This window comes from Cetorhinus maximus, chromosome 16 (assembly GCF_964194155.1).
Source record: "Cetorhinus maximus chromosome 16, sCetMax3.hap1.1, whole genome shotgun sequence".
NCBI lineage: Eukaryota > Metazoa > Chordata > Chondrichthyes > Lamniformes > Cetorhinidae > Cetorhinus > Cetorhinus maximus.
In genome coordinates, this window is record NC_135894.1 from 68031276 (window position 1) to 68056983 (window position 25708).

At 43.4% G+C, this 25708-nt stretch overlaps 1 protein-coding gene across 1 annotated transcript in view; it reads left to right on the forward strand.

The window, feature by feature from the left end:
- cfap91 (cilia and flagella associated protein 91) overlaps positions 1-25708 on the forward strand; it is a 95165-nt gene that overhangs the window by 27239 nt on the left and 42218 nt on the right. The window contains exons 5-8 of the mRNA XM_078559968.1: positions 4914-4970; positions 11612-11787; positions 14339-14516; positions 22110-22267. Of these exons, the coding sequence (XP_078416094.1) occupies positions 4914-4970; positions 11612-11787; positions 14339-14516; positions 22110-22267 (569 nt within the window). The remainder of the gene's footprint in view (positions 1-4913; positions 4971-11611; positions 11788-14338; positions 14517-22109; positions 22268-25708) is intronic.

Here is a 25708-nt window from a genome sequence, read left to right on the forward strand (position 1 = left end):
GAGAGAGGAGTACTTATGCAGAGTAGGAATGGAGAGGAGCAGAGCATTGTATCAGAATGGGCATCAGCGTACTTGAATCAAGAACAAACACTGGTGGAATAGGAAGAGAAGTATTCAGCAGGGAATGGAATGCCCGGACATGGAATATAGCATTGTAGCAAAGATGGGAGTGGGCATTTGGAATCGCAGCTTAGCGCTTAAACAAAGAGTAAAACACTGAGCTGGGACAAGATGAGTAGCATTCTGGAAGCAGATTGTAAGTTACAGTGCAAAGCATATACATTTAATCGGTCTCTAGTAACCACATGACTGATAATCCATTAAATGCCACTTGACCATCATGAACCACTGAAATGTCTGACAATGGACATACATATGTTATGTTTAAAAGGGCAACTGGCACAGATGTATATGGTACAATAATATTGTGGCTAGGATCCTGGACTAGCAACCCAGAGACTGTGGGCTGAATTTTACCAGCTTTTTTGAGACAGGTGGGGAGGTGGGAATAATACGGTAAAATGGCAAAGGCAGGAAAGATGGAAGATGAGCCAGCCACCCAGAGCTCATTTTCCCCCCCCTCTATATGCATCTTTCCCACATTAGGGGGCCTGCTGCTGTGTGGGGAGACCGTCCAGTGACACTTGGCAGCCTCTTGCATTAAGGTCTTCTGTGCTGCATCAGAGCGCACTTCCTGGTCTGTTGTAATATTTCCATTCTACTATTTCTTGCTCAGTGGCTTCTGTAACCAGTTCCAGCACCTGCTTCATCCAGAAATCAACCCACCTTCAAGAGGTGCAGCCTGGCTTAAAGACTCAGTTCAATTGGTGCTTGTCTTGCCTGAACTTTGGACCCCTGCTGAGGCGTGCAGCCACTCAACAGTCTGCTTAACAGTATTATTTAACTTAGCAGACAGCACAAGGTTTGCAACATTTATGGACAGGCACAAGTTAGTCATGCATCATAATGACCAAGCACATTTTCCAGCCGAAACCATTTTCTCTCCCGTCATCTCTAACATTACAGGACTCCCTTAGTACATGCTCAAGTCCTGGAGAGGTACTTGAATCTATAACCTGCTGATTTCAGGTGAGAATTCGGGCAAAAGTTCAATATATCTAAAATAAAATGTAAATATGCACCTTCTGTGCTTAAGGATAAATGTGTATATCAGATACATTTACATCCAAATACATCTTGGACGCAGTGGTATCTGCTATTTTCTAATAAGGACTCCTGAGACAGAAAATCCAGATACAGGTATTGGGACTAAGAAAAATGTTAGTTTGTCGATTATCCCTGGAAATATACTAAGCCAATTCTCAATAGATAGAACAAAGCCAAACAAAGGAACATTTTGGTTTTTTTAATTCATTCATGGGGTGTGGGTTTCGCTGACTGGCCAGCATTTATTGCCCATCCTTAGTTGCGCTTGAGAAGGTGGTGGTGAGCTGCCTTCTTGAACCACTGCAGCCCTTGTGGTATAGTTACACCCACATTGTTGTTAGGAAGGGAGTTACAGGATTTTGACCCAGCGACAGTGAAGGAACGGTGATGTATTTCCAAATCAGGATGGTGAGTGACTTGGAAGGGGAACTTCCGGGTGGTGGTGTTCCCATCTGTCTGCTGCCCTTGTCCTTCTAGGTGGTAGTGGTCATGGGTTTGGAAAGTGTGTCTAAGGAGCCTTGGTGAATTCCTGCAGTGCACCTTGTAGATGGTACACACTGGTGCTACTGTGTGCCGGTGGTGGAGGGAGTGAATATTTGTTGACGTGGTGCCAGTCAAGTGACTGCTTTGTCCTGGATGGTGTCCAGCTTCTTCAGTGTTTTAGGAGCTGCATTCATCCAGGTAAGTGGGGAGTATTCCATCAGATTCCTGACTTGTGCCTTGTAGATGGTGGACAGGCTTTGGGGAGTCAGGAGGTGAGTTACCCATCACACGATTCCAAGTCTCTGACCTGCTCTTGTAGCCACAGTATTTATATGGCTAGTCCAGTTCAGTTTCTGGTCAATGGTAACCCCCAAGATGTTGATAGTGGGGGATTCAGTGATGGTAATGCCGTTGAACATCAAGGGGTAATGGTTGGATCCTCTCTTGTTGGACATGGTCATTGCCTGACACTTGTGTGGTGCGAATGTTATTTGCCACTTGTCAGCCCAAGCCTGGATATTGTCCAGATCTTGCTGCATTTGGACATGGACTGCTTCAGTATCTGAGGAGTCGCGAATGGTGTTGAACATAGTGCAATCATCAGCAAACATCCCCACTTCTAACCTTATGATGGAAGGAAGGTCATTGATGAAGTAGCTGAAGATGGTTGGGCCTAGGACACTACCCTGAGGAACTCCTGCAGTGATGTCCTGGAACTGAGATGACTGACGTCCAACAATCACAACCACCTTCCTTTGTGCTAGATATGACTCCAACCAGTGGAGAGTTTTCCCCCTGATTCCCATTGACTCCAGTTTTGCCAGGGCTCCTTGATGTCGCACTCTGTCAAATGCTGCCTTGATGTAAATGGCAGTCACTCTCACCTCACCTTGGGAGTTCAGTTCTTTTGTCCATGTTTGAACCAAGGCTTTAACGAGGTCAGGAGCTGAATGGCCCTGGGGAACCCAAACTGGCATCAGTGAGCAGGTTATTGCTAAGCAAGTGCCACTTGATAGCACTGTTGCTGACCTTTTCCATTACTTTACAGATGATGGAGAGTAGACTGATGGGGTAGTAATTGGCCGGGTTGGATTTGTCCTGCTTTTTGTGTACGGGACATACCTGGGCAATTTTACACATAGCCGGGTAGATGCCAGTGTTGTAACTGTACTGGAACAGCTTGGCTAGAGGCGGGCCAAGTTCTGGAGCACAGGTCTTCAATACTATTGCCGGAATTTTGTCATTGTCCATAGCCTATGCAGTATCCAGTGCCTTCAGCTGTTTCTTGATATCAAGTGGAGTGAATCGAATTGGCTGAAGACTGACATCTGTAATGCTGGGGACCTCCGAAGGAAGCCGAGATGGATCATCCACTGGCACTTCTGGCTGAAGATTGTTGTGAATGCTTCAGCCTTATCTTTTGCACTGCTGTGCTGGGCTCCTCCAACATTGATGATGGGGATATTTGTGGAGCCACCTCCTCCAGTCAGTTGTTTAATTGTCCACCACCATTCACGACTGGATGTGGCAGGACTGCAGAGCTTAGATCTGATCCGTTAATTGAAGGATCGCTTAGCTCTGTCTATCACTTGCTGCTTATGCTGTTTGGCACGCAAGTAGTCCTGTTTTATAGCTTCACTAGGTTGACACCTCATTTTTAGGTTTGCCTGGTGCTGCTCCTGGCATGCCCTCCTGTACTCTTCATTGAACCAGGGTTGATCCCCTGGCTTGATGGAAATGATAGAGTGGGAGATATGCCAGGCCATGAGGTTACAGATTGTGTTCGAGTACAATTCTGCTGCTGCTGATGGCCCACAGCGCTTCATGGATGCCCAGTCTTGAGTTGCTAGATCTGTTCAAAATCTATCCCATTTAGTACGGTGGTAGTGCCACACAACACGATGCAGTGTATCCTCAATGTGAAGGCGGGACTTCGTCTCCACAATGACTGTGCAGTGGTCACTCCTACCGATACTGTCATGGAACGATACATCTGCGGCTGGCAGGTTGGTGAGGATGAGGTCAAGTATGTTTTTCCCTCTTGTTGGTTCCCTCACCACCTGCTGCAGACCCAGTCTAGCAGCGATGTCATTTAGGACTCAGCCAGTTTGGTCAGTAGTGGTGCCACCGAGCCACACTTGTTGATGGACATTGAAGCACCCCACCCAGAGAACATTCTGCGTCCTTGCCACCCTCAGTGCTTCCTCCGAGTGATGTTCAACATGGAGGAGCACTGATTCATCAGCCAAGGGAGGGCGGTACGTGGTAATCAGAAGGAAGTTTCCTTGCCCATGTTTGACCTGATGCCATGAGACTTCATGGGGTCCGAGTCAATGTTGAGGACTCCCAGGGCAACTCCCTCCTGACAGAATACCACTGCGCCACCACCTCTGCTGGGTCTGTCCTGCCGGTGGGACAGGACATACCCATGCATGGTGATGATGGACTCTGGGACATTATCTGTAAGGTATGATTCTGTGAGGATGGCTATGTCAGGCTGTTGCCTGACTAGCCTGCGAGACAGCTCTCCCAATTTTGGCACTAGCCCCCAGATGTTAGTAAGGAGGACTTTGCAAAGTCGACAGGGCTGCGATTGCCATTGTCGTTTCCAGTGCCTGGGTCAGTGGTGAATGGTCCGTCCAGTTTCATTCCTTTTCCTTGTCTTTGTAGCGGTTTGTTACAACTTAGTGGCTTGCTAGGCCATTTCAGAAGGCATTTAAGAGTCAACCATGTTGCTGTGGGTCTAGAGTCACATGTAGGCCAGACCAGGTAAGGATGACAGATTTCCTTCCCTAAAGGACATTAGACATTAGTGAACCAAATGGGTTTTTACAACAATCGACAATGGTTTCATGGTCATCATCAGACTTTTAATTCCAGATTCTTAATGAATTCAAATTCCACCATCTGCCATGGTGGGATTCGAACCTGGGTCCCCAGAGCGTTACCCTGGGTCTCTGGATTACTAGTCCAGCGACGAGGGACAGGGAGGGAAGAAGATGGAAACTGACCAGGTCAGTCCAATTATGCATTAGTGTACCTCTTGTTGGCCATTTGTGAATTATGCTGACAGAAGTCAAAGAGATGGTTGCTTTGCTCCAATGAGTAAAGAAATTGGGTGGGAGGAGACTAAATGATGAAGAGAGAAAAAGATTTGAAACCTGTTTGATGTATTTTGCTTTTTTTTAAAAAATAATGATTTTTTTTGGTTCATACCATTACATTACAATTTTTAATGGTTATATTTTCTGTTTGCTTTACAGACCCATTATTCCCTTTGTACAACATATACCTGTGAATACAATTCTGGATGTGCCCAAGTAAGTTCATATTAACTTTTTATGGAGGTTAATGATAACTTTGGCTTGTTGTACAACCCTTTTTCTAGAGAAGGTTGGTAGGAAGGGAAGTAACTGAATCAGTTGGGCTTATTTGTGTGAAAATAGTTTCTGTTCTTAGATTAAGCAAGTCATTGAATGAAAGTAAAGGATTTGAATTTGAGAAAAGTCATCAACGTGAAATGTTAAAACCATTTCTGTCTTCAGAGATGCTGCCAGTTCTGTTGAGTATTTCCAACATTTTCTGATTTTGTTAAAGATTTGAATGATGGATTTTAAACCTAGAAACAGCAATTTACTGCTGCTTACTGAGATTTATGGTGATGTAATAATAGAATTACCCTTGTTCAGAGGGCATTTTTAAGATATTGCTGTGGGTCTGGAGTTGCATGTAGGCCTGACCAGGTAAAGACATTAATGAACCAGATGGGTTTTCACAACAATGGTTAAAATTAGACTTTTAATTCCAGAATTTTATTGAATTCAATTTCCACCATCTGCCGTGGTGGGATTTGAACCCCGACCCCAGAGCATTACCACTACACCACTGTCACAAGGCACTCAACAGGAGGGATTTCAAATAAAATTTGACAGCAAGCCACATAGAAACAAAAATGATAAAAAGCTTGGTTAAAGAGTCAAAGTTTTAAGGAGCACTTTAAAGGAGGAGAGGGAAGTAGAGGAGCTAAGAGGCTTTGGAGGGAATCTAAAGTTTAAGCTCTAGGCAGCAGAAGGCACAGCCACAAATAGTAGAGTGATTAAAATTGGGGATGTGCAAGAGCCCAGAACTGAAGGAACACAGAGATTTTAGACAATTGTAGCAAAGGGCATATATGTTATCTGCATGTAACACTTGGGCAGGATCCTCTGCAAGAACTTAAAATTAAAATGTTTACAGAGCACCATTAGGAACAACATTCCTGTAAATATTTTAATTAACTCCAGGTAGATTTATAAAGTGCCTCTCAAATCCAACAGACTTCTTGTGCACTTTATGAGCCAGGTTTGATCCCATGTTGAAGTTAGATTGAGTTTGACAACTTATAAAATATATGTGACAATGTGGACGGAATCATCCGTGCCCACTGGCGGCGATTGCCACGATTCACTGGGGATAGTACGCTGTAATATCAAGCCCCACTGTTCCCCAAGCTGTGACAAATGTGAAAGTTTGACCAAACCACCAGATTGCTCCAATTCTACCTAACTGTTTAATTTAGGTTAACAGAATATAAGCACCAGGTTTGTAAACTTAATAAGTAAATAACTGTTTCTTGAACAAATTGTCTTTAACTAGTGGCAAAAGAAAGAAATATGAACTTCTAACTTCTAACCCTATAACTTAAACTCTACCCCTTCTTAAACCCCTAAATTACAAACACACACATACATAAGACGCACAAAATGTGGATTTTAAGGGTGAAATAAAACAGTTCAATTGCACCAATCCAGAGTACAGGATCAGATGGGTTGATTTTGATTGATGTCTTCCAAATTCCTTGCAGTTTGTTGATGACTCAAGGTGGTCTCTCAGCACTTTCAATCTGTGGTTCACTGGTTGAAAAACTTGCTTTTCAATGTCTCTACTGGTGATTTTCACCTTTTCCTCTTGACAGGGATTTTCAGAGAAAGCAGGGTACAGAGATGTGAGGAATAGCTAGCAAGCCACTATGGCAGAATTACTGGAATCTTACAAACACAGGAGAGAAAGGTTTTCGGTCTTCCCTCTTTGCAGGCTAGGAGCTGTAGTCCCTGCACTGTTACCACACAAAACCCTGGTCACCTGGTCAGGAGCCAATTAAAATGCTGTCATCAGGCAGTACCCCTTAGTCCAGGGCTCCTTTCCAGTACCAACCTGTTCTTTTATGGTACACTCTATTCCAGGATAGCAACATTGTAGACATTCTTCATCATATTCCAGTGAACATGTCTTTTAGCCACAGCCATGGTAGTTTTTAAATCCACAGTCCAATTTTAAAGCCACAGTCCAAGAAAAATAAAAGTAGGTTCTTTACAGGATGTCATGGCGGGCGTGAACAGACTATATGGCGAGAAGGCCAGAAATCGGCTTTATAGCGTCATGAAACTAGATTGCGATTGTCTGCTCCACCCTCAATGGTGAGCCATGCTTCCCACTGCCTCATGTCAGGAACATAATTTCAATACTTTAGCATCTCATTATAAGCTCTGCTCACTGAAATTATTCCCCCAAGTTGGATCATCCTAGCATGTCAGCCTGATTGCATGCCGACGTGTTTCATAACTGTACGTAAGTGATATGCACCTGGCAACCTGCATTTCGCTCGGGACTTCGAGGTTTGTTTTGCCTACCTTGCTTCGGGCTGCACTTGCAGTCATCAGCACCAGGCTTCACAGACAGCACCACATCACTTTTAGGGGGACTCATGGGCAGGTCTCTACCTACCAGACCAGTCATAAGGCGAGGGTGAATTTTCAATAGCTGCAGAGCTAGCGCTTGCTTGGGGATGTGGGAGAAGTGGCCTCAGGCAAGGGAAGAGGCTGCAGGGAGAGGGCTGTACTGGGGAAGGGGTGTATCTGAGGGTGTGTGTGGGGACACATGTTGATCTGTGCACGTGGCCTCAAGAGGGTGAGGGCTGAGGAGTCAGTGTCTAAAGGAGATGAGGCTAGATGGAGATGTGAGGGTGTCTGTGAGAGAGCGAGTGGTAATGTCCCATGAGCTGGCAGCGGGTGAGATGCCAGCGAATGTGTGATAGGCTTGTGAGTGTGTGAGTTCAGAGTGATGAGATGGTTGCCTTACCCTGGCAGCACAGATGAGATCATTCGTCCTCTTTCTGCATTGGATGGCTAACCTCTTTTGTGCAGCATTGGTACTGACCACCACTGCCACCACCCCCCAAGCTGGACTGGTGAGATTGCTGAACCTTCTGCAGCCAGAGCGGGGGTGGAGGACATAAGGTCACTGAACTCTTCTTGGTTTTCACTGGAGCAGTCCTGGGCTGCAAGCATTGAGAACTGTGTTCATGGCTGCAGTTTAGATATGGCACCCAGTGTAAGGAAACGGTGAGGTAATGGTGTGGCGGGCGATTCAGAGGCCGCTCGCCAGCGAGATGGCATGTTTCCTGTAGCTGCATAATTAATGAGGTGGGAAGCGGATCATACGGCGCGAAAACACGCCCGCTACCACACTTTGGGTGGAATCATCCTGGATTTGCACTATGTCTGTAAAAGCTTCCCATCATTTATGTAAAGCTGACTGACCCCTAATTTCTGGATTTATCCCTCTCCCTTTTAAACATTGGTGTAATATTTGCGATCCTCTAGTCCTCTGGCAGCCACCCCCCTCCCCCTCCATATGAATTATATTAATTTTTGATTGTTTTTAATCCAAGTCTAGGAACCATTTAAGTTTGCATGAGCAAAACAATTAAATATTATAATGCTGGCTAAAATGTGCAAAGTTTACTTTAAATTTCCTCGATAAAATGGCACATTAAATTTTTTAAAAGTAAAAAGCTTTAATGGTTGTAGGAGTTATTTATTGCCATTTTAGACTGCATCAGAATTCAGCTGTCATATAAGTCGGGGTCCTGAAGTACAAAAAAAATGCTCATGATACAGTAAAGGCAATAAATGCGTCTTATCCTTCAAACATTCTGTTATTATGAGACATTAACATTTTAGTAAGGGGAGAAGTTCTCCTATGAAGCAAATTAAATGTACTTTATTAACATAATTAAACTCAGATCTAAAATAGTATTTGATAACTTAAACAAATTCAGAAGCTTTTAATTGCTTAAATTGTGAATAGTGACAGTAACTAGAGCACACAGACTTAAGATGACTAGCAAAAGAAACCAGAGACAACATGAGCAATGTCCTGCTAAGATGCATGCATGCACAGCCGCCTGAAAAGTACTATGCAGGCCTAGTTCCAAGTACTACATGTGTGCGACTGCATCAAATAATTTAAAGGGACTGCGCAATGAAAAAAATTGGCTGTGCACAATAATGACATTTTCAAGGGAATGTTGGACACAAGGGAACATTTTTTTATATAATGAGTTGTTGTGATCTGGAATGCATTGTTTAAAGGGTGGTGAATGCAGATTCAATAGTAACTTTGAAAAGGGAATTGGATAAATAAAAATAAATAAAATGGGGAAAAGTGAGGGAAAATGAGACTAGTTGGCTAGCTCTACAAAAGAGGCAGCACAAGCACGATAGGCTGAATGGCTTTATTCTGTGCTGTATCACTCATTGATTCTGTGATAATTCAGCTAGAAAGGTATCAAGTCATGGAGACCAGAGGGATCAGATTTGCTACCAAGTCCACTCATCTCAGCCTAGGCTGCAATTGTCTTCAGTGCCCTGGACTAAAGGGAGAAAAAATTAATTTACTTGAGTTAATTTACTGATTTCTATCTAACATGTTTAGTCTGAAAAGTGTACTTGTTTTCACAAGTGCACAGGACCAGGTTTGTCTCTAACATGCTGAGCAATATCCCAGTCCACTGTCCAGACTCAGACATGAAGAATTGCTGCTTGGAAGCAAGTTATCAGAGGGTGGCCAGTTCCTGCTGACTCATACACCAACAACACTCAATTCCTTCAAACAAAAATGAGGAAAAACTATTGGGGCAAATTTTAAAAATGTCGTAAACTTTGACAATTAGCATACAATGAATTCTTAAGCTGACTTTAATAGCCAACACAAAAAAATATAGCAGGGGAACAGAAGAAGAATAATGTTGACAATATTTTAACAGAGCATTATACTTGGAGAGATGCAAACAATCAGTGTGTCCATCAGAAGAATGAAGTGGCTGGTAATCTCAACTCTGGGGGTAGAAAAACATAGGCTGTAATTTAATGTAGGTGACAGGGGTCTCGCCTACCAGCTGGAGAACCGTGAGAGCCCCATGTCACCTGTTTTCGGGAAGGTCTGCGTTAGTATGTCCAATTAGGCATTTAACTGGGCAGTGGCCATCCTTCCTGAGATCAAGGACCCCAGGGGCAGCTCCTGCCTGCCAAGAGCTGCCAACCAACCAGAAACCAGAGGCTCTTCATTGTTTGGCAGCACCATTGGGGAAGGTTAGCTGCTGCTGCAAAGCGCCCAGCTGAAGCCCAGGCCACAGATGAGGGAAGGCAGGAGGGGGATCACAGGAGAGGTGGGGTCGGCAGCAGAGGTGGCTCTCAGCAGACTCCCTTTTCCCGATCCCCGTTCTCTTGATCAGGCACTGAGTACCTTTAAACGAGGGACCTCCCTGGCCCCCCCCAGAAGCCTATATGTAACCCCAACAGAGTTCTGCATGGCATTTCCCCTCCCTGCCACTGCTTGAATACCAGTGGCAGTGGGATGAGCCCTTAATTGGGCATTAATTGCCCACTTAAGGGCCTCAATAGGTGGCAGGGTGGGGAGACAATCCGTGAGCCTTCCTGCCATGGACTTAAGTGCAGAGGTGGTAAGGCAGCAGAGCTGCAGGAAGGCGGCAGAGTCCCCACATGCCATCCTCCTGCCCGAGCCCCCGGCTATCAAACTTGCTACGGGGGAGGGCATTAAATTCTGCCTATAGTTTTCCCTTTCTATGTGCAGTTTTGCCTGTAAACATCAGCCTTACTTCTGTGGTAGGGTTCATGCTTTTGTTAGATGTTGTGGGTTTAAGTCCCCATTCCTGAGACTTGAGTACATAGTACAAGTTGCCTCTCCAATGCTGTACTTAGGGACTGCTAGACTATTGGAGACATGATGAGACATTAAACCAAGCCCATTCTGCCCTTTTGAGTTGAACATAAATGATCTCATAACACTATTTGAAGAAGAAAAACAAGTTCTCTGTGTCCTACTTAACATTTATCCCTCGGCCAACGTCAATAAAATATATTAGATTATCTGGACATTTATGTTATTGCAGTTGTGCACAATTGGCAGCCATATTTCTGCATATTATAACAGTGAATACACTTCAGAAATACTGCATTAGCTTTGAAACATTTTGGGATATCCTGAGGTTCTTGAAGGTGTTATATGAGGGGGCATCTCATAGAAACCTATAAAATTCTAACAGGACTAGACAGGGTAGATGCAGGAAGGATGTTCCCGATGGTGGGGGAGTCCAGAAGCAGGGATCACAGTCTGAGGATATGGGGTAGACCATTTAGGACTGAGATGAGGAAAAATTTCTTTGCCCAGAGAGTGGTGAGCCTGTGGAATTCACTACCACAGAAAGTAGTTGAGGCCAAAACATTGTATGTTTTCAAGAAGGAGTTAGATATAGCTCTTGGGGCGAAAGGGATCAAAGGATAAGGGGAGAAAGCGGGAGCAGGCTATTGAGTTGGATGATCAGCCATGATCATGATGAATGGCGAAGCAGGCTCGAAGGGCCGAATGGCCTACTTCTGCTCCTATTTTCTATGTTTCTATATGAATGCAAAGTTTTCTTTTCTTGAATGGTTTGGGGAAGTATTTGTCTGTCTATGTGAGAGCCTGAATCTACTAGAAGCTAGAGAGCCAGTTGTTACCTGTGATAGTATGGGTCCATCCTGGTTTTAACAACATGCACCATTAAAAATGAAACCATGGAAGTAATTTACTTTTATTATCATCACTGTTCTAAAATTTATTTTCCTGTAATTCTTTTCAGGGGCCGCTCCCCAACTAATTTTGAGCAATTGAATGATCAATTTATACCTATACGGACGGTGGGGGTACAAACAGATTACCGGGACAGTGAAACACAAACTGAACCATACTCTCCAGAATATGTAGTGCGACCTGGATCAGCTCCTGAACTCCTTACACTTGCTGCATTGAAATTTGGTGAGTTGTGTTTAAACTAGGCCAATATGCAAGAATAAATAGTAAATTAATAACCATTAAAGCAGAATAATGCAATACTGATCTCTGATCATTTGAGGAGCACTCAAGGCTGCTCTTTCAGTTGTAATAAGCAAAGTTAAAGTAAATAATTCCCCCTAGTTGTTCCCCCTTCCTAACAAATATTCAACAAACCAAATAGCATGTGGTCCACAATGCACAAAATGAAAAAAATCAGGGACATTTGTTTTGACTGCGTGCAAACTCACATCTGTTTTAAAATCTTATTTTCACATCTGTGTGTGATGTAGTAACTTCTGTTTAAACTTACTTTCATTGATCTGATTTTTGATAATGCCTGTTGATTTGCTTTTGCATTACGTTATTGTGATGCAATTGTGGCTGTAGCTGAATATCAAATGTGTAGCATAAAATGGACAAATATAATTCAGTCACCATTACAGATGCTACCTGAAATGGGGATAGCAATCAATTTTAATTCAAAAGCAACTGATGTGAGGGTTGTCAAATAAATTAATGCTTCAAAAATAAAAACAACTTATTTTTTCATGATTGAAAACACAGATGGCCTAATGAGTTCATGCATTGAAACATACAGATTAGGAAGGCCCCAAGTTTGATTCTCTATTTGTGTTGAGTTGACTGATCTCAACAAAGATGAGAGAAGGTATGCTGCATTTGGCCTCAGTGCTCCTCTGAGATGAAAAAAACAGTTAGGGTTTCTGCTTCTGAATGCTTCTGAAAGTGCACATAGTCATTCTTTGGGTGACGACAGAATCAAACTTGCCTGTGATGTCTCCACATTGAGCAGGATTTTACCGTTGGCGAGCAGGGGCGGGGCCCGCTCGCTGACACTTAAAATGACATGGGATGATGTCGGGCAGAACTCCCGATGTCATCCTGCCCCATTTAAATTTCCAAGAAGGCGGGGGCGCAGCAAAATCAGCTGCGCACCCGCCGACCTGTCAATGGCCAATTGAGGCCATTGACAAATCAATTAAAGTACTTAGTGGACCTGCCCGTCCAACCTTAAAGTTGGCGGGCAGGCCAGGAGCCCTGGCGGCAACTAGAAAAAACGTGAAATCTCATCCATCGGCGGGATGAGGTTTCATGTAGGGTTTTAAAAATTTTAATTAAATTGTTATGGAAATTATGAACATGTCCCAACTCATGTGACATTGTCACATGAGGGGACATGTAAGGGCATTTTTTTTTTCTCTGTTTTTAATATTGTTGACAGGAGAGGCGATCTCCCTGAGGCAGCAATTAGCCACTCTCGATTTTAGGGATTTCCCCCCAGCCCGCACAGGGAGCACATAGTGCTTCCCTGCGGACGTCACGCTGGGCAGGCCTTAATTGGCCCGCCCATGTAAAATGGCGCCGTGCCTCCGATCGGGGATGCCGATTCGAAGCGCACCTGTACGTGCCCGCCCATCAACATCCCACCCACCCACAACCCCCCCGACAGAGGGAAAATTCTGCCCATTGTCTTGCCAACAGTTTCATCTGGGCTCAATGATGAATAAAGAAAATAAATTGAAGAAGAATGAGGCCAGTAGCAGCATTGCATGCCGATGTTTGGCTCAAGTTATGGATGTAAGCACTGCTTCTTGTTCCTTTGATACACTGGGCAGTGAAGCAGTCTTGCATCACATTTACTAATTCTGATTCTAAACTGGATGGGTAGTCCAAGTTTATATTTGGCTGATTGAAATCACCTATTAAAATAACTTCACTAACACCCCTTCTGTAATTTTAAATAATTTAACCTTCTTGTGCTGACTTGGCTGGCAGTGGTGAATTATTAGTATCAGCTTGGAGCTGATTGTAGTTCATTCTGAAGTTGCATGCATTCTTGCCTTGTGAATGCTGACATGTTAATGCTGAGCATTAAAATGATGTTTTTTCTTCTCTATTTCTCTTTATCTTTATTTTCTTTCTTCTTTCTCTTCACAGCCTGCCTATAATGTTTTATTAAAACTGCGGGGCTTGGAGAGAGAAAGAAAGAAAAAATTGTCAGACTGAAACTGGCAATTACTGGTGCAGTCTGTACAGGTGGGACAAGTATTTTTTTCACTGCTGGAACTAGGTTGTCCCACTATGAAACTCTTAAGAAGTATGTTCCCTCATGAATTTCTGAACTGCTGTTTAACTATATGGAGGCTAATTTAATTCAAAAGATAATAACATACTGAAGGAAGTGAATCCAACTTTAACTTTCACTTAGAGTAATCCTCTGTGGATTTACTAAACATATCATAAATTCTAATGTATCAGGCATATTTTCACAAAGGTGTTTATGACCTGCAGAAGAGGTTGCAATGTGCAATAGAGATCTATTGTCCTGGGTAAATGCTGTAGGTACAACTTGCGTAGTTTTTTAAGTAAATGTAAATTAGGCTTCTGAAGAGAAAATAAGGATGTCTTGTCCTAAGAATCCTTGAATATTTGTAGAATTTGCTTTCCTCTTAAAACATAGTCAAGACTTTTTTTCTAACTATTTAATGAATGAAATTTTCTCATGTGACCACAGGCCGAGGCTTACCAGCAGGCTTAGCAGAAGTGGAGATGATTGAACGTGCACGAGCAAAGCGTGCATGGGAAGCTACCCTGCCTCCATTGAGTGATCACTCACAACATGAGAAGAGGAAGAAGATGATGGAGGCTATGGAAAGAAATGAGTGGGCATTTCGGGAACAAGAAATTGAAAAGTAGGCATAAAGTTGCACCCTAAAACTGAAAGCTGCAACAGAGTCTCAGTTGAATGTGCGTATAACAATAGGTAGAAGGGAGTTAAGACTAGGAAAATAAATGATTCTATCTGGACTTGGTTGTAGGCTATCACTTCACTGCAGTAGAGTGTGTGATGCACTGTCGGAGGTGCCATTTTGCAAATGAAATTGTAAATTGAGGCCTCATCTGGTCTATAAGATAGATGTAAAAGATTCTATAGCATTATTCAAAGAAGGGCAGAGGCGTTCCCTTAGTACCCTGGCTAACATTTATCCCTGAATCAATACCTAAAAAAAAGCAGATGATGATCATTTATTTAATTGCTGTTTGTGGGGCTTTGTTGTATGTAAATTGACAGCCAATTCTTACATTGCACACTGACTACACTTCATAAATACCTCATGGCTGTAAAGCACTTTGGCATGCCATTTGAGACATCCTTTGGGGAATCTCTATCTTTGTAATCTCTTCCAGTCCCACAACCATCTAAGATATCTGTGCTCACCTAACTCTTGGCCTCTTGGGCATTTCCAATTTTAATTGCATCACAATTGGTAGCCAACACCTTCAGCTGCCTAGACTCTAAGCCCTGGAATTTCCCTCATTAATCTCTCTGCCTCTCTACCTTCCTGTTTTCCTCTAAGACGCTTCTTAAAACCTACCTCCTTGACCAAGCTTTTGCCATCTGCCCGAATATCTCCTTATGTGTCGGTGTCAGATTTTACTTTATCACCCTCCTGGTGAAGTGTCTTGGGACATTTTATGGCATTAAAGGTGCTATATAAATATAAGTTGTTGTCCTTCAATCATGAACGGTGCCCTATAAGTGCAAGTTCTTTCTTCTAGTCCTGATATTATGTACTGTCTTAGAATGACCAATCTAACACATTAATCATACAAAGCAGAAATTAGTGTCTGCTCTGGTTGGACAGGTAGCCATCTATATCAGCTTACATTGGTAAAACAGGTTCTAATTTCTAATAGCTATGAGTCTGAGAGAAATGGATATAAAGAACGAAAGATACAAATAGAGAGAAGGACAAATAAGCAGTATTTTTCTTCATTCTAATGTGATTTCTCTAAACAAAAACAAGCTGAACTTTGAAAAGAAACAAAGCTTTTTTGAAGAAAACAGATAGAAAGATAGAAGACAAACTTACTAAGAATGAAAAGGCCACTGGTGTCTTGTCACCTGCCTTTAGGGAGAATGAATGGAAGTGGGGAGCAGATAGAGGTTAAAGGGTAAGGTGACAGTGAAGCTAGGAAAAGGGGAGGATAAAGGGGTGTGGGTAGTTCAAAGGGTAGTGATAAGAATGGTAGGAAGGGGACTGGATAATGGGAAGGAAAAGGGATAGGGAACATAATAGGAGCTGTGAGGCTGGGAAACTGGAGGAGAGATGGAGGCAGCTGCTGTGGGATACTTTTTCCCTGGACCCCTTGCACCAAACACAGAATGTAGCTTTTAGTAGCTCCTTTTCCAACTTACCATGCCATACCACCTACCATTTCACAGCCAAAAGTAAAGCAAAAAGAGGGTAGAATTTTCCCGGGCTGATCGAGGCAGGTTTGGAATCGGGGGAGGCCACTGTGAATTTTTTTTTTTTAATTGCCACCAACATCCTGTTATGTTCCATCTTTGCCAGGGGTGAGTTAGGAGTAAAGTCAGTAACCCCCATTTGAGGCAAGAAGGCAATCAAAGTTGTTACACATGCAGGCACTTAAGAGCCATTTTGCGCATGCAATGGCTCTTTATCAACATCACATGGGCCACACATTTGTGTATGCACATCATTAGCTTAGAGGAGGCGAATGCACAGTAGGAAGACATTGAGGCCTGAAACTGACATGAGCTCAGCTGTACAAATTGGGAAAGTGACAAGCCTGAGGTTAACCATAGGTAGATGGGCAAGTCATAGAGGCTGATATTATTGATTATGGTTGGGGTAAGCAACCTGGTGTCCGTTCCTTCAGGAGACTTGCACACTTCACCAACGCTACTGACCTTTCTGTCTGTGAGTTCACACAAGAACATGATGCCTTATCTGAGATAGGGTGGACTACTGAGGAGGAACTACATCGTCAGGAACATTAGCAGCCACAGCAGGAGGACATCAATGGCAAGGGGAGCAGCAGTTGATGCATGCAATTTGGGCACATGGAGTTGGATGCAACAGTGGGGATGGCTGCGGGGCAGGACATAAAAGAAGGTGCTATCCTCAACACAAGGTCTATAGGCCAAGAGTCAGCTTCTTGGACAAATCTGAGCAGCAACGCCTCCATAGGTTGTGGCTCTCAAGGCAGGTTGTCGCAGACCTCTGTGCATTTGGAGACAAACCCAAGGCCAGTCGGAGCAGGTAACCACCCTTTCCCAGTTGCATTCAAGGTGACATGCTGCCAAGTTTTCTTTTTTCTGGATCATTCCATGGGGCAGCAGCTGACATCCGCAAGATTTCACAATCTGCAACACTTAACCACATAACACAGACGCTGGATCCCTTCTACGTGAGGGCAGCGGACTGTATTAGATTTGAGACAGATGGGCTGTCAGCTTCACCTCCCCGGCAGGATTCCCTCAGGCTCAGAGTGTGATACACTGTGCCCATTTGGCAATCAAAGCTCCCTTGAAGCAGCCAGGTGTATTTGTCAACAGGAAGGGATTTCATTCCTTCAACACATTTGGTTTTCAACCAGTGAACAAGAATCATGCAAGTGTGCACACGGTTCCCAGGTAGCTACCATGACCCTTTCATACTGAAGTGGTCTCAGGTGCTTTAACTCTTCACCCCAATTCTTCAATGGATGGCTCCTGGGTGACGAAGAGCATTACCTGAAGACCTAATTGGATGACACCAGTGCAGAGCCCTACCACAGAGGCACACAAAGGATATAATTGTTGCCATACAGGGACCAAAGTGTAGGCCATTAGCTTGCTTAAAGTACAGCTCTCATGTCTTTACTGGTGGGCAGTCCTCTGCATTGTGGTGGTCTGCTATGCCCTGCACAACTTGATGCTTCAGAGAGGAGTTGGAGCTGGGACCAGAAGATGATGTGAAGTATATTGCATCCAGGGAATGTGGCAAAGCATGACAGTGCAGAAATTTTGCTCATGCCTGTTACCATAGACCTGCATGCCAAAGAAGCCTGCAATACCCTCATCCAGGCACGCATCTTCTGAATATGATGCATGCAGCACTACTCTCTTGCCCCAGACCCCTCAAGCCAGCAATTGTATATATATTCAACACCTCCCCCCAGTCTGTTGTCATCGTTGTGGGTCTTAGAAGGGGTTGTTCATGATCTGAACTTACAGATACTGTTGGAGACAAGACTGTTGGTAAACTCTACCTTTTGTTAAACATTATACTAATGATGTACAATACAGACTCAACACGAGGCTTTACGTAGAACTATCTCCATGCTCCGTTGTCATGTGATCTTACGTCACTGATGATGTACACTATATATTTACATACTTAACATTAACCCGTTATCCTACAGCTTCCCCCAAGTCTCTGCCTTCATCTCTGGTTCACAGAGATAAGCTTTGTGGTGATTTCACCAATCTCCCTGAGCTTGTTCTCATTTCTCTCGGAGATTGTATGGGATTCAAGTTCTCCATGTTCTCAAACTCTGTGGAGCAGTGTGAATCTTTCGAGACTATTGATTCTCTGTTCAGGTTGTTTTCCTGATCATATGGGTAGTTAGTCTGTACCATTGATGGTGGTCTTCTTGTAGAGGGAAGTGCACTTCTATTTCTTCTCAATATTCTGCATTTAGTCTCTACCAGGTAAGATCTCTTGTGTCTTTTCCAGTACTTGGCCTTCTTGATTCTGGTCTCTATCCAGACTGATTCATCTGGTTGGAGTTCTGGTAAATCACGCACTTTATGGCATTGTTTGCAGTTTCTGCTCTGATTTTCATGATACTCATCCTCCTCCTCCCTTACTCTGTCTATATCAGTTGCTTTTAGACAAGACAGAGCGTATGTGGAAGAACAGGAAGTTGAGTCCATAGACTTCTTCTCATCAGAAGTTCTGATAGAGCCAAACCATTCTGAAGTAGTGCAGAACAGTAGTTCAACAATGCTAAGTTGATATCACCATTCTTTTTTAACAAAGCTTTTACCATTCTTACTCCTCTTTTGGCCTCTCCATTTGCTTGTGGGTATCTGAATGAAATGGTTGTGTGGAAAAATCCATAGTCTTCTGTAAATTTTGTGAACCATTCAATCACAAACTGTGGGCCATTGCCTGAAATGATGAGACCTGGGATGCCATGTGGGGCAAAAATTTCTTCTAGTGAAGCTGCAAGATTGCCTGATAGGCGGCTTCCCCCACCCACTGCTGCATGTTCCATGGTCACTGAAGACCTCCATCTTGAACTTCAGAGGCAGCCACAGGCTTTCTTCAGGTAAGCCCTGATATGTGCACACCACATTGGTCCAGACATGTTCTGGACTGGCATGATTTCCCACTGGTGGCGCAGACAATTGGGGGTGGGGGTGATACTGGTTGGGCCTTCATCTGCACCCATTAGCGAGGTGAAAATCAGCTTCACGCCGGCCTATGGCAGGAATTACGACCCACCATGGCAGGTGGGAGCGTAAGATCCTGCTGTCACTTTACGTGGGCATGAAACCAATTTTTGGACCGTCCGCTGTATTCGTGGTCATAACTCACTTTCTTGTCTGCCCCCCATAACCCTTGACTCCCTTGTCTATCAGAAACCTATCTAACTCAGTCTTGAATAAATTCAATGACTCAGCCTCCACTGCTTTCTGGGGAGGAGAATTCCACAGACCAACAACCCTCTGACAGAAAAGATTTCTCCTAATCTCCATTTTAAAAGAGAGACCTCTTATTCTTGAACTGTGTTCCCTGGTTCTTTGATGGGGAGAGTACATGGTTGCATTTCCATGTAGTGTTGAGCCATCAATACTTCATTATGCCAAGGCCATTGCTATGTGAATGCATCCGCTGAGTTTGACTCTCCATTAATTTGGTCAATCATTGAGCACATGACCATCTCCTTCGAAAGAGTCAATGCTTCAGGCCTGATGAAAGGTTATGGACTTGATACGTTAACTCTGTTTATCTCTCCACACTGCTACATGAGTATTGTTGATTATTCCCTGTTTTCATTTGTGTTTCACTAACTTGATTGAATCTTTTGATGAGGTAACAGAGAAGGTTGATGTAGTGTATGTGGACTTCCACTTTGATGAAGTGCAACATAATAGGCCTGCCAGCAAAGTTGAAGCCAAAAGAATAAAACAGGCAGTGGGAACATGGCACGAAGTTGGCTGAGTGATGTTACGACTGGTCCCCAGGCGAGGTTCCCCCAATTTGTTATGATCCCGGATGAGGTACCCCAAATTGTTTTGCTCCTGGGTGAAGAAGGATGAGCTGGCTCCCCTTCTTTATTCAATCCCCTTGGTTGGTCACGACAAGGTTAATTTACAAAGGATCCCTTCCTTTGTGGATATCTTTTCCCAATCCAAATGTATTTATGTTTTAAAAGGAGCAAATTTAACCAGGCTGCCTTGAGTCAAAGAAAGAGTGAATTTATTTGTTACTAAAACGTGAGGAAAAATAATAAAACACAACACTCATACACACAGATTAGAAATGAGAAGTGAGTCCAGAAATAAAAGTTAAAAAAGATATATTAGTCAGTCTTTGGCTTGTCCATGAGGAGTAGATGATGAAACGTTGTAGCCATTAAGTTGGATGGTTCCGGCAGAGCTGACTTTGGGCAGTTAAGCAGTTGGAGATTCTTGGTTCTGCAGGTTAGCTGAAAGGAGTTGTCCTGTTTCCTTTTCAACTGTGACTTTGCTGACTTGTGACTTGCTTCCAGCAATTAGAGAGAGAGACTTTTTTACCTGCAAGTGCCTGGTTGATGTTCTTCAGCTCTGACCTTCACAGCACACACCAGCACCAGAACAGAACACTAAAACTAGTGCACACAGACCAGGGTTGCAGTTGGCTTTTAACCCCTTTTCTTATGTATTCCTGGAAGGTAAAAACAAGCATGCCTTTTTCCCAGAAACTGCTTTCTTTCAACTCAGTTCATGTCCACAGTCTGGGATATAACTCAGCAGGAGATGGTTTCTGCTAAGATGGTAATCAGTTTTTTTTGCATTGCACCTCTTCCTTTGAAGTGCCTCTGTCTGAAGTAGGCATTAACACCTTTTAGGTGTGACATTCTGTTCTCTGGACCAGTTGATCAAGAGTAATCCACATAGGAATTTTCCACCAAATATTTACTTTACAGTCTTAGCCAGCTTTTGCCTGGCACATGTCTCACTTAAAAATTCAATATGTCTGTAAATAATTCGGGGCTATGATCCATGGTCATGACAGTGACAGGAACCAGAGAGTTGTGAACATGTGTTTTTCAGACTGGGGAAAGATATATATATTATTGTAAATATATAGTGATGTTCCCCAGAGGTCAGTGTTAAGACTTCTGTTTTTCTTGATCTATATTAATAACCTAGACTTGAATGCATAGGGCACAAATTCACAAGTTGCAAATGACACAAAACTTGGAATTATAATGAACTGTGAAGGGGGATGGTGATACTCTTCAAGAGGTCATAAGCAGGCTGGCTGGTAGAATTGGCGTGCACGTGGCAGAGGAAATTTAATGCTGTAAAGTACAAACTGATACATTTTGGTAGGAAAAACAAGGAGACGGAACAATTCTAAAGAGGATGCAGAAGCAAACAGACTTGATTGAAACGTATAAAATCCTGAGGGGCCTTGACAGGGCCGATGTGGAGAGGAAGATTCCTCTTGTGGGAGAATATAATACTGGGGGGGCCTCTGTTTAAAAGTAAGGGTTTTTCCATTTAGGACAGAGATGAGAGTTTTTATCTCTGAGGGTCATGAGTCTTTGGAACTCTATTCCTCAAAATATGGTGGAAGCAGATTCTTTAAATATTTTTAAGGCAGAGGTAGATAGATTCTTGATAAGCAAGGGAGTGAAAGGTTATCGGGGGTAGGTAGGAATGTGGAATTGAGGTTACAATCAGATCAGCCATGATCTTATTGAATGGCAGAGCAGGTTTGAAGGGCAGAGTGGCCTACTTCTGCTCCTAATTTATATGTATGTATGCTCATATGTAAAGAGACCTTGGGGTAAATATGCACAAATCATTGAGGTGTTTGGGCAGGTTGAGAAAGTTTTTAAAAAGTCATACCAAATCCGGGGCTTATAAACAGAGGCATAGAGTACAAAAGTAGGAAGTTATCATGAGTCTTTATAGAACACTGTTTCAGCCTCAACTGGAGTATTGTGTCAAATTCTGGGAATTTTTTTCCACAAACTTTTTCTGGAATCCACTGCCTGAAAGGATGGTTGACACAGGTTACAAAGTAACTTCCAAAGGGTCTTAGAGATATACTTGAAAAGGAATAATATAGCACTTTTAGCATTGGTTCCTCTGTTACTGTGCCTTTTGTCAAATGTATTGCAATAATTCTATCAGGCTGTAGCAGTTGTAGCTGTCAGCCTTGCATTGTGAATGTAACAAATGCATCCTTTTACGTCTTGTACTTTTTCTTAAGGCTTCAGGAAATTCGACTGGATGTTTTGATGAATTTGTTGAGCCAACGGGAAGCAAAACAACAGGAAATGAATGTAAAACGGGTTGATGCAATTTGGTCAAAACTTCAGCAAAAGAAAGGAATGGCTATAAAGAAGATAAGATTGGAGCACATCAAAGGTACTGTTAGCTTCATTTAGAAGAGTATGAGTGACTATTTCTTTGACTTGTCTTTCATTTCTCACCTTTTTTCTTGTTATCCTTCACCATCGTTTCCTCTGTAAACAAATAGAACCTCTGCTAAAGCATTATGCAACTTACCTTGGAGATGTGTGTATGTGGCCTAGGCCACCTATCTCTGTTTGTTTGCAATTTAATATACTGTCGGAAACCATGGGAGAAAAACTTATCAAACCACTTTGTCATAGCCCTTAACTAGTTTCCTTGTTGCTGCTCTTTCATTTAAAAAAAATAGACTTCCATGAAGGGTAAAGTCTTCGTAAATTAATCTCGTACATTTTATGTAATGTCGTCATAAGCTCTTAAATTACTAAGTTTATCAAGCTGCTTTATATAATCTATCTATATTGATGGGAATGTTGGTCCAAAAGGTTTCTTTAACATTTTAGAACTCATTCTCTAACTTGTGCTCCAATGTAGTAAGTGTCCATACTGGGAGCAGAGCCTTCCAGGATTTGCCTGACAGGATTTTTTGTTTGGTTGCTTTTTTAGAGAATGGGAAATAGGAGCCAGTAAAGATGTGTTGGATTCTATTGAAATATCAGACATTTTCCTGTGCTCTGTGGATAAATTTTATTTTGTTTAGATATATAGTTACAGCTAGGCAAATGATCAGTAGATTAGCAGGAATTAAGCAAGAGTACTAACACATTTCTCATCATATTGCTCACTGTGATTTGTACAATACATTGGGCAGAATTTAGTTCCATATGCATGGATCCCCTTGAGCCCTGTGTCACTTCTGTGCAAGAGTCTCAACACTATTTAGGTGTACTCAGGTACACGACTGGTCAGCATTGAGCCTCCAATGCGATTAAGGCCTCCATGAGTGGAAACCCCACCCCCGAGAGCTGTCAGTCTATCAGAAACCAGTAGCTCTCCATTTCTGGCAGCAGTATCAGGAGCATGCCTGCTGCCAATAGAGCTCCAAGGCCTACCCAGAGGATCAACGCTGGATCCCTGGCGACATGTGAGTGGAGTGGGATGGGGTTTGTGGTGAGGGAGTTGACGAGGAGGGGCGGTCTGAAGCAAAGGCAGGGGTTTAGTTTTCAGTGGGTTCCCCTCCCCCCCCCCACCCCCCCTGCCAAACCCCCTTTTCTGATGCTGGGTCCCTGATCGGGCACTGAGCACCTGTCAACGAGGGACTCCCCTCCCCACTAAACCGCATGCAAACCTAACAGGAGTTGCCTGGTGGCCTTCAGAAACCATGGGAGACCCATGCGAGTCCTGCTTGTTTCCTGAACCGCCACTAAATTCCACTGGGCTCTCGGATAGTTGGCTTCAAATGGCTCATTTATGGGCCTAACTGGCATCCAGTGGGCAGGATTTCCACCTTGGGCCCTTCCTGCCCCCACTACATCGGGGTCAGTTTTCCCAAGCCAAGGATCAGATGCGGAGACTCCCACCAATTCTCCTGGCACCCCGCCATCATGGCCACTCTGGCGGGCTTCACTAAATTCAACCCATTATTTATAACAATGGAAGCATTTGACAACTAGCTAATTTATAATGTAACTGATCACCTCTGACTTAATATAAGCGGCCAGTCTAGGTTCAACATTTTAACTTTTAAAAATTGTCCTAAGTTCCGATTTGGCAGTTTCTCAACAGTAATTGATTACTCTGTGACTGATGGCTTTCAGGAAACCAGACTTTTAAATTTTTAATTACCTCACCGCTACAAGGAACAATATTGGTCAGCTGGAGCGCACAGGAAGAAGCCTTTAAACCCAGAATTTCTGGAGTACAAATAATGCACGTTGCCATATGTTTTAACATATGTGACTGGCTTCATTGTGGGCCACCATTCACTTCACACACAATTTTTAGATGACCACAAAAAGAGTGTAATAGATTCCCATTCCATTTTAAATTCCCTTCTGGCCAGAATACACTCGTTTTCCAGGACAATTGTGGAAGAAATTTGGGTATCAAACAGGGTATCATAAGGTTGTTCCAATGCATTCTAGGCCAACCTTCCATCTTCAAACCTCCCTAAACCTGAGCTCATTCGAAACTCTGGTGCCCATATCCTAATTCATATCAAGTTCCGTTTACCCATGTCTCCATACTCACTGATCTACATTGGTTTTTGGTCTGGTAACACCTCAATTTTAAAATTCTCATCATTATTTTCAAGCCCCTCAATGGCCTCACTCATCCCTATCTCTGCATCCTCCTCCAGCTTTACAACCCTAAGGCCTCTCTACTTCTTCAATGCTAGACTGTTGCACATCTCCGATTTCCATCACTCCACCATTGATGGATGTGTCTTCAGCTGCCTAGACCTTAAACTTTGAAATTCTCTCCCTAAACCTTTCTGCCTGTCTCTCTTGCTTCAAGGCACTCTTTAAAACCTACTTCATTGACCAAGCTTTTGGTCACCTGTCCTAAAATTTCCTTATGTTACTCGGTGTCAAATTATAAATAAAGACAAAAAATGCTTAAAATACTCAGCGGGTCAGGCAGCATCTGTGGACAGAAACAGAGGCCTAGATTTTCACCACAATGGAGAGCCTCCCCTTCAAGGCGAAAATAGCAGAACTACCTGAGAGCCGCAAATTCTGTCCCGAACTTGACACATCCCATTTTCTTGTGGGCAGGCATGAGGGTGTTTTGCACATGCACGTTTTATGGAGGCAGCTGGAGGTTTAAATCATTAGCTGCCTCCACTGAAGTGGGATTTTTGTAGCCTTGGAGTGTGAAACTCAAAAGTGTGTAGATTAGACCTGGTAAGAAGAGAACTGAACTTTGTGAATTTCTTTGGATAGCCTGGGTACTCCTTTGAAGAGGCATTGGATGTAGTCCCAGGACACCTTTGGTGGAGACAAAAACAAAAATTGCTGGAAAAACTCAGTAGGCCTGACAGCATCTGTGGAGAGAAAGACAGAGTTAATGTTTCGAGTCCGTATGACTCTTCTTCTTTGAAAACAATGGGCGGAATTTTCTGTGCCAGCTGGCATCAGGTGTGAGTGGGCAATATGGTGAGAAGGCCAGAAATCAGTTTCACGATGTTGTGAAACCAGTCTGCGATCGTCCACTCAGCCCATCAATGGTGGGCCACGTTTCCCGCCATCGGGTGTCAGGAACCTCATTGTAATACATCTGCATAGCATTATTAGGTCAGCCTGCCAGGATCATCACCCTATGCTGGATCGTCCGCTGACATTGGCATGATTATACACCGACGTGTTTCACAACAGCATATATAAGGCGTGCACTTGGATGGGCTGCACTTTGAGGGGAACTTGGAGGTGAATGCACAGTAATGTTTTGCAGCACTCGCCCTGTTGGACTTCAAGATTGAGTTGCGTTGGTGGGGCCGGGTTGGGGGGGCAAGGGTTGCCTTGTGGTTGAGACGACTTGGGGGTGGAGACAAGG